The sequence below is a fragment of the Monoraphidium neglectum genome (assembly GCF_000611645.1).
Source record: "Monoraphidium neglectum strain SAG 48.87 unplaced genomic scaffold scaffold01686, whole genome shotgun sequence".
NCBI classification, from domain to species: Eukaryota; Viridiplantae; Chlorophyta; class Chlorophyceae; order Sphaeropleales; family Selenastraceae; genus Monoraphidium; species Monoraphidium neglectum.
This window is the reverse complement of record NW_014011942.1, coordinates 1,618-12,458: the sequence shown is the minus strand read 5'-3', so window position 1 is coordinate 12,458 and position 10,841 is coordinate 1,618. Positions and strand designations below refer to the sequence as shown.

Below are 10,841 nucleotides of genomic sequence, written 5' to 3'. Positions count from 1 at the left end.
GTGTGGGGTGGTGTGGGGTGGGTGGGGGCAAGGGGATTGGGTCGGGTCACTTCGCAGTAGAGGGAGGGGGGGCATCACACACATGGGGGGAAGTGTACCGTGCACAGACAGGGAGTTGAGCGTCGCAAGGGGCCTCATGAGCCATGGACCCGCATCGGCGCAGTCATCACACGCAAACTCTACGCGCATGTTGCAATGTGCAACACCCCAACCTCCGCCCGCCCCCCAGGTCTGGCGTTGAGTTCTCGGCGTTCATGGCGGGCGAGGGCTACTCCATCATCCCGATATCTGGGGAGCACCAGCTGGCCTACGGCTGCAACGTGCTCAACCTCGGCGGCAGCCGCATCATCAGCGTGCACGCGGCGAGCGCGCGGCAGATCGTCAAGCACCCGGGGTTCAAGGGGGACGTGCGGGTCATCGACTTCAGCAGCATCACCAGGTGGGCGCCAAGGGGGGGGGTCCGGGCGCGGGCCCTGAGGGGAGGGGGCTGCGAATGATGCGCACGGTCAGGGGGGTACTGTTGCATGCGCAGGTCAAAGTCGGGGCAGGACTGCCACACTGATGCTGGGCATCATGTTGTGCATGTTGCTGTGGGCGCAGCCGTGCGTGGCGCTGTTGCATTTCGCCAAGGAGGGTGTCGCAGTCTGCAGTGTTTCAGCTTTTTTGCTGGCATGTGATGCTGACAGGTCCTCTCGTCTGCACCCTCATTGCCATCTCTCCTGCCCCTTTGCAGTATGTATGGCTCTGTGCACTGCGCCAGCCAGGTGGTGCAGCGCATTCCAAAGCGATTTGCACAGAGGAAGTAAGCAAGGGCCTGCGTATTCACGACCTTCCAGTAACTGTCATTGGTTGGTTTGGGGTTCATGGGAGGCCTGTTTTAAACCATGCCTTGATGCTGGGCCTGTCGGCCTTGAACAGAGGCTTTATTGCGCCTGCGTGTCTGGCACGCTCGGTGCCATGCATGATTGGCTGATATAAGGGTGTAAAGAAATCCTGGCAACACGTGGACAGCAAGACAGTTGATCAGACGCCTCCAAGGTGGAATCGAACCACTCGGCCTCTCGGCCGCCACGGATTTGAAGTCCGCGCCCAGCACCAGCTGGGATCATGGTGGCAGAGGTAATCAGGGGGGTGCGCAGCGTGTTGGCAGCTCAACAGAGACCAAGCTGCATCAGTTTGTGAGTCAATGGCAAGCAGCAGAACGCCGGGAAGGTGGAATTGAACCACTCGGCCTCTCGGCCGCCACGGATTTGAAGTCCGCGCCCAGGACCACCTGGGTTCATCCTGGCAGAGATGGCGGCCTCGTTCGCCGTCACAGAACAAGCATGCGTTGAGCGCCGCACCAATGCAGTGGAGCAGCCGCGTCCACGAGCGCCAACAGCGTGTCCCGCAGGCGTCTGTAGCAAGCGCACTTACATATCCAATACCTGGCATAGGTAGCAGACTAAAGCTAAGTCGGCGGCCAAAGGCGAAGAGCTGAAGCGAAGCCTGTCCACACGTGATGAAGACAGGCGCAACACACACATGCAAGCAGTATTTGGCCAGTGAAATAAGCAGGGGTGCGAGGTACGCCCTTGCTCAGCCGACTCAGCCACGACGAGATGGCGGCTGGCTCGAAAAGCAGAGGGCCACAGCCGCTCTGCGGGCAGCACAGCAGCATGTTTTTGAGTCTGGGTTTAGGATCAGAGGGTGTACGTGGCCTGATTTAACAAGGTTGGGGGGCGACCACGCCTCAGCCAAGCGGCTGTGGATCCACTCATCACGCCATAAAACCAGACGGCCACGAAGGGCCGCCGTGGAAGGATCTGCCTGTCTGAATAAGTGCACGGGCTCAAAAGGCGCCGGCCCCCGAGCGATGTTGCCCCTTCGGCGCCCGCTCGCGCTGTGGTTGGGCGTCGGCCTCCATTCAAGGCTGTGGACATGGGGCTTTTGGCAACAGAGCAATGGAAAGTGGTGTGGCGGCATCGCCTGGGTCGGTTGGCAAGGCGAGGGATATGACCTTGCAGCTTGATCATAGCGTGCCGGCAGGCTCGGCTTGATTTGATGAGCAAAACTGTTGAACACATGTGGAGGGGTGCGGCGGCATGCGCTTGCATGTGTCCGTGGAGCGAACCGCCTCCCCGCTGGGCCAGCAGCCCCACAACCACCCCAGCAGCCAGTGTCTTGACAGTCACCCGTACAATTTACTCATGGCATCTGTCTGCAGAAGCAACAGGACAAAGTGCATGCCCAGAAGACAAAATCAGTTGCGGCAGCGAGCCACATTTGCGTAGGGTACCAAGCATCAGCTGTTGCGGGTGGCGTGCGGATTGTGCAGCAAGGATGGCGAGCGGCGGTGGTGTCTGCGAAGGCAGCAGGCACAACGTCGATACACTGCACTCAAGCACTCAACACAAGCAGTTCGTAACTAGGCAGCAACAAGCAAGTTTGTATCATTTGGCATAGAAGGAACCACATGCTCTGCATTTGCCACAAGCGCACCCACTCGCATTGACCAATACATTGAACTCTCAAATTTGCTCAGCGATGCGCAAAACAGCGGCGTTGAATGCCGATCTGTGCACAGACAAATGGATTGCGCAAATGTTTGCAGACCAGAAACGAATGCACGGTACATGCCGTGGGTGTTTGGGGCAACCAGGGGACCTGCTTGATTGCCGACAGACACACCGCGGCAAGGAAATCACAGAGGAGCATCAGAGGAGCAGGGGAGAGCTGCTGTTTTGAGTGATGAGCACGAATACAGTTCTGTCTGTTCCATTTGCAAGTGATTAGTGGCCACTAAATCAAAGCGAGAGGGTTGGGCACATGCATGCTTGCTAGCATACTGAAAGCGTGCAAGGTTTGCGGCCCCATCGGGGAAATCCTGGTGCAGAGATCGGCTACAGCAGAGTAGGCGGGGGCCGCACGGCGGCTCGGCGGCCATCCACCTATAGAGAGCCTCGTGCGGCGATCAAAAGAGGTACGCCGACGTCAGCAACCCCGTGGCCTTGACCGACGCGTTCTTGACGCCCCCTTGCCGCAGCGTCAGAGCTGCGACGGCGCCGCCGCTGTTGATGTCGGCCAGGCGCAGTTTGAACCCCTGGCAAACAAGCGTGAACGTGGCGGCGCCATATACGCGCTTGAGGGAAAGGGAACACGAAGACGCGTTGACTGGGACAGCCGGCAGGGCCGCCGCCGTGATGTTTGGGAAGCGACCCTCCACTTTGACGCCGCGCACGCGCTGCGAGTAGCTCGCTCGGAGTGTCGCCGTGCCCCGCAGGATGGTCGCGCTGGGCTGCACAATCACAGGCGTCTTGCTGTTCGGTGCGACGTCCGTGCTCATAGCCAGCTGACGCATGGATAGGGATGCGAGGGTGGAGCGGGGAGACAGTGTGACGGTCAGCGGAGCGGACGGGCTTAAGTGTTTTTCGACACGTAAGCACGGGAGGTGACGATGTGGCACAACGCTTGCATGGAACGCATATCGTGCCTGAGCCCGCCAGCTGCTGCCAGACGAGGGAGCGGCGGAGAAGGGCGCAAGAGCACACATGGCTACTCGCAAGGCGGCAGCTACTTCCCACTGCACAACCCAAAAACAAACTTGCCAGGCGCGGGCTGGGTGGTGGTGCCGGCATTGCTACCACCCACCCCCTTTGGGGGCGCTTGCAGCCCGCACACAGCCCGCGGCAACCCACTCACGTCCAGGGTTGTGTTGTTGATGTTGAACGTCGCGTTGCTGGCATACTGCCCCGTAGTGTTGTAGCTGCCGCTGAAGTTTGCAATGGAAACTGAGGGTGACGAGCATTAGCGCGGAAAGGAGAAGCAAGACCGAGTGATGAGGCGCAAGACCAAGTGATGACGCGCGAGCGCAGCTGGAACTGGTGGTGGCGGGCGTGCAGGCGTTATCCCTGGATTGCACGGCTGAGGGCTGCCTCGACATACGAGGGCAAGCCAGGTCGCGCGAGCAGCCCCCAACGCACCCACCAGAGAAGGCCGAGTGCTGCGCCCCGACGCCGCCGACCCTCAGCCCCTTGAGCGCAGCCACGAGCACCGCGTGGCCGGCGTCGCCCTCATCCACTTGGCTGTTGCTGAAGGCGCAACGCGTCCCTGCGCGCGCCGCGCGCGCCCATCGAGCACACGCACTCGGTGAGCAACGTTGTGCTGGGGAAGGTGTCCATGCGGCTTGACGAGCTGCGGATGACCGCTGCGGCGCACTTTACAATGGGCTGCCGGGCACTGGGGACCGCGTGGTGCTGCTTGTGCAACAGCCCTTCACTGCAACGTCCCACTGCCCCGGCACTGCCATCGCATGATGCGCTTGCCAGGCCTCGGTCCCAACCGCCCGCGCCACGGGCGCAGGGCGCTCCTGCAAGCTCACGCGCACCTGCCGGAAATATGAGCGGCAGCCGCCCGGTGATCGCGCCCCTGTTTGCGTCGGTGAGGCTCCTGGGGCGCACGAAGATCTTGGTCGCGCGGGCCTTGCCCGCGATATCATTGAACTGCCGCCTCAGGGATAGCGACGTCGTGTTGCTGAGCCCCACAAACATGCCCGTAGTCACTGTGAGGTCTTGCACATTCGGGTGGCAGTGCAGGGAAGCGTGGTGAGGCAGGTGCTGTTGACCGGAACGCAGCGGGCACGTGTGAACCCAGGTGTGAACCCATGCATGCACCCATCTGCGGCACTGCAGGACAGCGGGATAGCTGATGATCACACACAACCGTTAGGGACGCAGCCCTGTTCCCGTGCTACTCACTCACAACACAGGAACCGCCCCCCTTGACCAGGGCGAGCGATGGAGATGGCCAGAGCAGCAGCAGCAGCAGCAGCAGCAGCACCGGCGGCAGCAGGCGCTGCACTAGCATCCGGGGCGCGGGCTGCGCCGGCATGGCCATGGCCGCGCAGTGACCCCACGTGACCCTGTGCTCTGCCGTCTGATGGCTGCCCCTGCTGCGCGGTGAGTGCAGGTGGGGCGTGCCGCAGAGGCGTTCCACATGCAACAGCGTCGGGCATAATCTGCGTGCGTCGCTGGGAAGCGGGGTGAAGGCGCACATGCAGCTGGCAACCGTGCAATGCGCACGTCCCGATTTGAAACACTCGAGCATAGCGACCACCGCTGCCGCACACAGGCGAGCACACTCTTGGCTCACTCGAGATGTCGATCTGCGGAACGCCTGTGCCGATCTATAGAGCACGTGAAGGGTCAATCAGCCAGCTCGATTTGCAAAACACCGGGACACCACCGAAATTGGCCGACGCTTTTCAGCCTTCGTCACATCAGTTGCCCACTGACTCCCCTGGATGAAGTACAGAGCAGCAGGCGGTCTGGCAACCCATTTACCGTATGATACCTCGCCTAGTGCCACCCTGACCTGTGTCCATACGGTTTGATTTTCTCGCCTGACCCTGGTTGTAGGCTTGGATCTTTACAACGCGGGGCGGCCGTGCGCTCAAACGCGCCTGAGCAAGATGCACCAGCCCGACCAACGCCCCTGCCCATGCGGGGCAGACTAATCACAACTGGATGCAGCTGCTAGGGCAACAACAACTGGAGGTCATCCTGCTGGATGTCATTAAAGTCAGCGGCTGCCTCCAGGCCCCCCAAAACACAACGAGCCTTTCAGCAACTCCGGTCACGCACACCACCAAAGCGCCGCAATCGTCATGCATGCCGCACAATGGTGATGATCAGGAATATGGCGATCAGCACGCACAGCATGACGATGCACATCATGGCGCGGCCGGACTTTTGGGTCTTTTCCGCCTTGACCAGCTCCTTGACCCCCTCCTCCACCTATTTGGGGGTTGGCGTCGCCAGCATGGACAATGGTGGCGTGTGTGGTGGGGGCACGGGCGGCCGCGCCATCGCTTGAGCGGATCAGCAAATCGTGCTTTCGCGGCACGTGCAACATCAGCAAGCACTGGTGCGAGCCAGCCCCATCCGGCGGCCAGCGTGAGGCTGCCCACGCTCCCAAGCCCCCATTGGGGCAGGGCGGCGCCCACCTTCATGGCTGTCTCCACAATGTTGTGGTCTATACGGTCCAGCATGGTGCCCTGCTCCACCACCAGCGTACTCAGATCGCGCATGATCTGCGCCAGCTCCACGATGGTTTCGACCACCTGGGGAGGCAGCAGCGTTTGCAGGGAAGGCACGGGGTCAGGAGTTGGCGGCCATCTCGGCTTTGGACGCTGACGCCACGCCGCCATTTGAATGCACGCAACGCATGTGGTGCCTCCATACATGCCCGCACATGCAGGCACATAGACCGGCGAGCTCCCACCCGCCGCCGCCGCCACCACCGCCACAACAACAACAACCACGCCCCGCCCCACCTTTCTGATCTCCGTGTCCCTCTCCTCGATCAGCGCCTCCGCCTGCGACACCTTGACCAGCTGTGCCTGCGTGAACCCAGGGTCTGCCTCCGCGGCCGCGCCGGCGGGGCCTTCCTCCACAATGAGGCCAATGCTGCTGCCCTGCTCGTACCCCTTCTGCGCCTCAATCTTGTTCAGAAACCGCGTCTCCTGCTTCCTGCGCCGCGCGGCAAGGGCGGGGGCCGGGCGCGGTCGCGCGGGCAGTGGAGAGGAAGCCCCTCTGGTGTCGTCAGGGCAGCACGCGCGTCGTTCCTGCTTGCATGGTGCGGTGCGCGTTGGTGTCCCTCCGCTCATTGTGATCTTGCAATCGTGCATTCAACCATGTGCAGCCACAACATCTGCGCCGCCTGCCCTCAACCCCCCAAAAAACAGCCCCCACCTGAACTCCACGCTGAGCTTGAACAGCGCCTGCGCCAGCTGCCGCTGCACCTGCAGCCGCACACCCGCGTCGTCCTCGCGGCCGCCCGCCTGCTGCTGCATTGCGCGTATCTCCCCGTCCAGCCGCTTGAAGGACAGCTGCACCTCCTGGGTCAGCGCGTCGACGTGGCCGCTGGCGCCGCTGGCGCTCGAGTCAAAGCTGACCAGGAGCGCCTTGGCATGGTATCTGAGAGGTGTCGCAGGTCGGGATGGGCGGGAAGAGGGGCTGACCGTCAGTCAGGCATACTGTCGTGTTGGGCAGGGGTCCCGCGGGGCCGCTTGGCACGCAAACGGTAATGTCCCTGATCTGCGCCCGAAAGACGTGTGCGCCCATGAAATCCAGACGACACGTCTGCGCCATCATGAGACAAGTGTGGCCCGCCGCTCACTCCCGCAGCTTGGCAATTCGCTCCTTCAGCACAGCCATATCCCCCTTGATCTTCTCAGACACCTGAAAAGTGCAAAGCGCCATATTCCGCCATTGAAAGGTAATGATGCAAAGCTTGGCAAAGGGCTGTGTCCGTGCGCAGCCGCGATATCAAGAGCGCAGCGTCTGGCTCCTTGGCCAACGCCAATTTCAAGTCGCCTGTGCCGGCCGTCAGCCACAACCTCTCAGAAACAGGGCCCTGGCAGGGACCAGCCTCGCCAGTGCGCCGCAGCCGCTGCCATTCAGAGGAAACGTTTGTGCTGGCGCACCTGCACCCAACGCGGCGCGTATCCTGTGGAAATGCCCGCGCCGCCGAGCTCTATGTCGCCATTGTCGCCGCCCAGCGCCGCCCCAAGCAGCTTGGCCGTCGCCTTGTCTCCCAGCGTTTCGGTGCCAGGGCTAGCCGGTGTTGCGAGGAGGTTGGGAGGAATTTGTGCGCTTTCAATGGGTTCCCGAAGGAGAGAGCTTGCTCCATCGCGCTGGGTGCCTCGAAAGACTCCAAGGATTGGGACCTTGCGTCGGCAGCGGCAGCTGCTCCAGCAGCACAAGCCCGGTGCAGCAGACGCCGCAGCGTGCGCACCGGTCGTCCACAAGGACCGTCAGCCTGGCGCGTTTTGCATCGTTTCTATATCTGATGAATTGTTGTGTCAGGTTCCTGGTTGTACCGATTGCTGAGGACATGGCTTCACCAGCTGTTCGCAACAGTACGCCTCGGCACAATTAGATCGTTAAGTTCGTAGGATGCACTCTCGTAATATGGCAGCGTTCAAGGCATGAAAAAACGGGCGCTGAGAGGTTTTGAGCTTTGTCGCCAGTTTTCTGCAAGCTTGATATGAAATGATAGAGGCGTGCAGGCCGCCCTATGCAACAATGGTAACCGCAACATGTATGATGACTTTGTGTTTCAAAGCAGGGAGGGCCGGCGAGATTTACCTGAACTGCGGTCCCTGCACTCTGCCAAGTGATGCAGCGTACCGTATACCTCTGTTTGTGAGCGTGTTTGATATGTGGTCATGCGCCCGAGGTTGTTGCACTCGAGGTTTGTTGCATGCGCCACAACCGAGGTCATACAACAACTTGCAAACGCTCTCAAGCTGTGGACTGTGCATTAGACCACGCGTCCAGGCCACTCCAGCTTGCAGTGCCTGAAGGAGGCAGGTGCGCTGGAGATAGATGCAGGCGCAACTGCCAGACTCGTCTTGACCAAGCACGGAAGAGGGGTTTCACATGTGAGTTCTCTCCCGTTCATGTTGGCGCATGCCTGCCTGCCATGTGTGCGTATTCAGGCACACTGCCAGGATGTATGTAAAGCTTGCAGGAAACTGGCGGCGGCCAGCCATGCATCAGCCAGCCTTGTCCAAACTCAGGCGATGGTGCTACATCTTCTGCGTGGCTGCGCACAAATCCACCTTGTAGCGTGTTGATGCGGAGTGATGGGTGGGGGCTTAAGTGCAGCGATGCGCATTCGGTGCAGGCGTGCTGCTCAAGTGGCTGTGCAACATGAGTGCCTCACACTCCACCTCGCAACCTGGCTGCTGGCTGGGTGGTTGAAAATAGAGGCATGGCAACCTACTCCCGTCCAATTCTCGCCGGCAACATACGCCAAAACGTAACTGGTCAGCGACTTTCAAGTGCAGCTGTTTGGGCAGGGCGCAAGCTGGCAGGCAGTCAGGGGCTTGAATACACAGTCATCGGATGCCCAGCATTGTGATGGGGCCAGCAATGTATCTGTCATGTGGGCCGGGGGAATCTTGTGCCACAATCGGCACAATATGCAATGTGATAAGTGCCCACGCGTTTACGGCCGTCACATTGGACCATTCGAATCCAGCCGCTTCAGGATGCCACCCACGCGAACGTCCGACCGAAAGCATCCAGCCGGCGCGAATCCTTACGAGAGCATCCGTGCAAGTTACCAGTGGCGCAATAAATTGTTAAACACGCCCAAAGTCGATGTTCTCCACCCGACGTTGCCATCTCAACTCTGTGTCACTCCAGATCAGTGTCACTTTTCAAGATGAGGACCGCCATCGTCATCTGCGCCTTCGTGGCCATGTTCGCCTTCGTGGCTGGTGCGTTCTCAGCGATCCTTAGTGCCTTGGTCGAGCCTGAGACCATATGAGCCGTGGACCCTACTGTTCAGGGGCCAGCCGTCAGCAACACCGCTGGCACCTTGGGGTGGCAGAGCATCTTTGCCTGGGTGACACCGTGTTTCTTCCTGCAACCATGATCAACCCGGCCCCCAATTGCCGACATGCGTGCTGCTGGTTGACTGAGGACGCTCCCGTCCCCCCCTCTTACTCCCTGTGACCCTCACAGCCCAGTCCCCTGCCCCCGCCGCGGAGGGCCGCATCTGCCACATCTCGTGCTACTGTGAGTCAATTTGGGGGATGAAAATGGAGTGCAGATGTCGAGCAGTTGATCTGCCTTGCTGCCGCTTGGCTGGACTCGAGTATACGCAGGCCAACCTGCCTGCCGCTCAACCAGGCACACGCATGTGACTGACCTCAACTTCATTCGCATGCCTGTCTTTCCAGCGATCGACTGCGCCAAGGCCCTGGCCGTTAAGAAGCAGCTCCTGGACCTGTCCAAGGTCAAGTACATGGTGAGCAGGTTTTGTCAATCACACAATCTGGTAATTAGATGGCCTCGGGCCATGGCGCCCCCACTGTGCCACTGCAGGAACCATTTGCACAACAACCTCCACACCCCGAATTCATCTTTTGTGCCCTCTGCCCGGCCAGATCGATGCCAAGGCCTGCAACAAGGCCGGCTGCAAGGCCATCATCCGCTACTCATTCGCCACCCAGAAGGAGTACGACGCTTACCAGGTAAGGGGTGTGCGGGTTGTGTTGCTCGGGAAGTACTGTCAATCGACCTGCTTGCTTCTGATAGAGGTACCATTATCAACACACGAATGAGGTACTGATCTCTGCCACTATCACCTTCCGCTGTTGATTTGTTACAGTCCATGGAGAAGAAGGACCCTGCCCTTGTCAAGATCTACAAGGACAACGGCCTCGTCTCCGCCACCCCCGAGGTGAGTGGTTATTTCAGGGGTTGTGTGGTTTGATTGAGGAGAGCCAAGCTTGCACGAGAAGATGGTTCCCCACGTCCTACCAGTCCAGTTGGCTCTCCCAATATTTCTTATCTTGCCTTACCTGCGAATACCAACCTAACCCGCGCCCGCTTACACCCTCTTGACCTATGCATCCCAGGGCCTCAAGAAGAACGGTCCCTGCGCCACCCTCAAGAACTGGTAAATGCAGCTTACCACGTCAATGGTGTGACAGTGGCCATGTGATTTGGATTTTACCTAGGTTACTGGCCACATAATACTGTTGTATGTCTTAAAAACTTGTGCAGGTTTGATCATCACCAGCTGCATTGCCCTGCCAGCAAGCCCCGGCTTTGCAATCTCGCATGCGCTGTTCAGCCTTTCTCCTGGGCATTTGAAAAGTATGGTATGTGCAACCCAACTTGGCACGCCTATGTTGTAACCGTCTTGTCCAGGCAAATTGTCAAACAGTTCTCCTGCAAACTGTGTGTACACAGCTCATGAATCGTGTATATGAACTTATCCTTGTCCACACCTTGAAACGTACGCAAGATAATTGAAAAACATCACAAATAGCGCAAATTCCA

General features: G+C 59.7%; 4 protein-coding genes and 2 non-coding genes across 6 annotated transcripts; 2 read left to right on the top strand and 4 right to left on the bottom strand.

Moving 5' to 3' along the window:
• Positions 1-254: 254 nt before the first annotated feature.
• On the top strand, positions 255-806 carry MNEG_8713 (hypothetical protein; the record flags this gene model as incomplete). Its single annotated transcript, XM_014042819.1, has 2 exons — positions 255-439; positions 734-806. The coding sequence occupies 2 exons, from the start codon at positions 255-257 to the stop codon at positions 804-806; spliced, it is 258 nt and encodes an 85-aa protein (XP_013898273.1).
• Positions 807-1,028: 222 nt separating this feature from the next.
• MNEG_t16835 lies at positions 1,029-1,115 on the bottom strand. The gene has a single exon. It is a non-coding gene; the product is annotated as a tRNA-Sec (tRNA).
• An 87-nt stretch (positions 1,116-1,202) lies between these two features.
• Positions 1,203-1,289, bottom strand: MNEG_t16834. Its single transcript has one exon. It is a non-coding gene; the product is annotated as a tRNA-Sec (tRNA).
• Positions 1,290-2,953: 1,664 nt separating this feature from the next.
• On the bottom strand, positions 2,954-4,529 carry MNEG_8712 (hypothetical protein; the record flags this gene model as incomplete). Its single annotated transcript, XM_014042818.1, has 4 exons — positions 2,954-3,082; positions 3,682-3,770; positions 3,967-4,089; positions 4,367-4,529. 4 exons carry the CDS (start codon positions 4,527-4,529, stop codon positions 2,954-2,956), a joined length of 504 nt encoding a protein of 167 aa, XP_013898272.1.
• Positions 4,530-5,642: 1,113 nt separating this feature from the next.
• On the bottom strand, positions 5,643-7,241 carry MNEG_8711 (Syntaxin-43; the record flags this gene model as incomplete). Its single annotated transcript, XM_014042817.1, has 5 exons — positions 5,643-5,774; positions 5,984-6,100; positions 6,314-6,509; positions 6,732-6,956; positions 7,159-7,241. 5 exons carry the CDS (start codon positions 7,239-7,241, stop codon positions 5,643-5,645), a joined length of 753 nt encoding a protein of 250 aa, XP_013898271.1.
• Positions 7,242-9,213: 1,972 nt separating this feature from the next.
• On the top strand, positions 9,214-10,459 carry MNEG_8710 (hypothetical protein; the record flags this gene model as incomplete). The annotated part of the gene is made up of 6 exons (XM_014042816.1): positions 9,214-9,268; positions 9,516-9,569; positions 9,734-9,801; positions 9,941-10,027; positions 10,165-10,236; positions 10,415-10,459. 6 exons carry the CDS (start codon positions 9,214-9,216, stop codon positions 10,457-10,459), a joined length of 381 nt encoding a protein of 126 aa, XP_013898270.1.
• Positions 10,460-10,841: the final 382 nt, after the last annotated feature.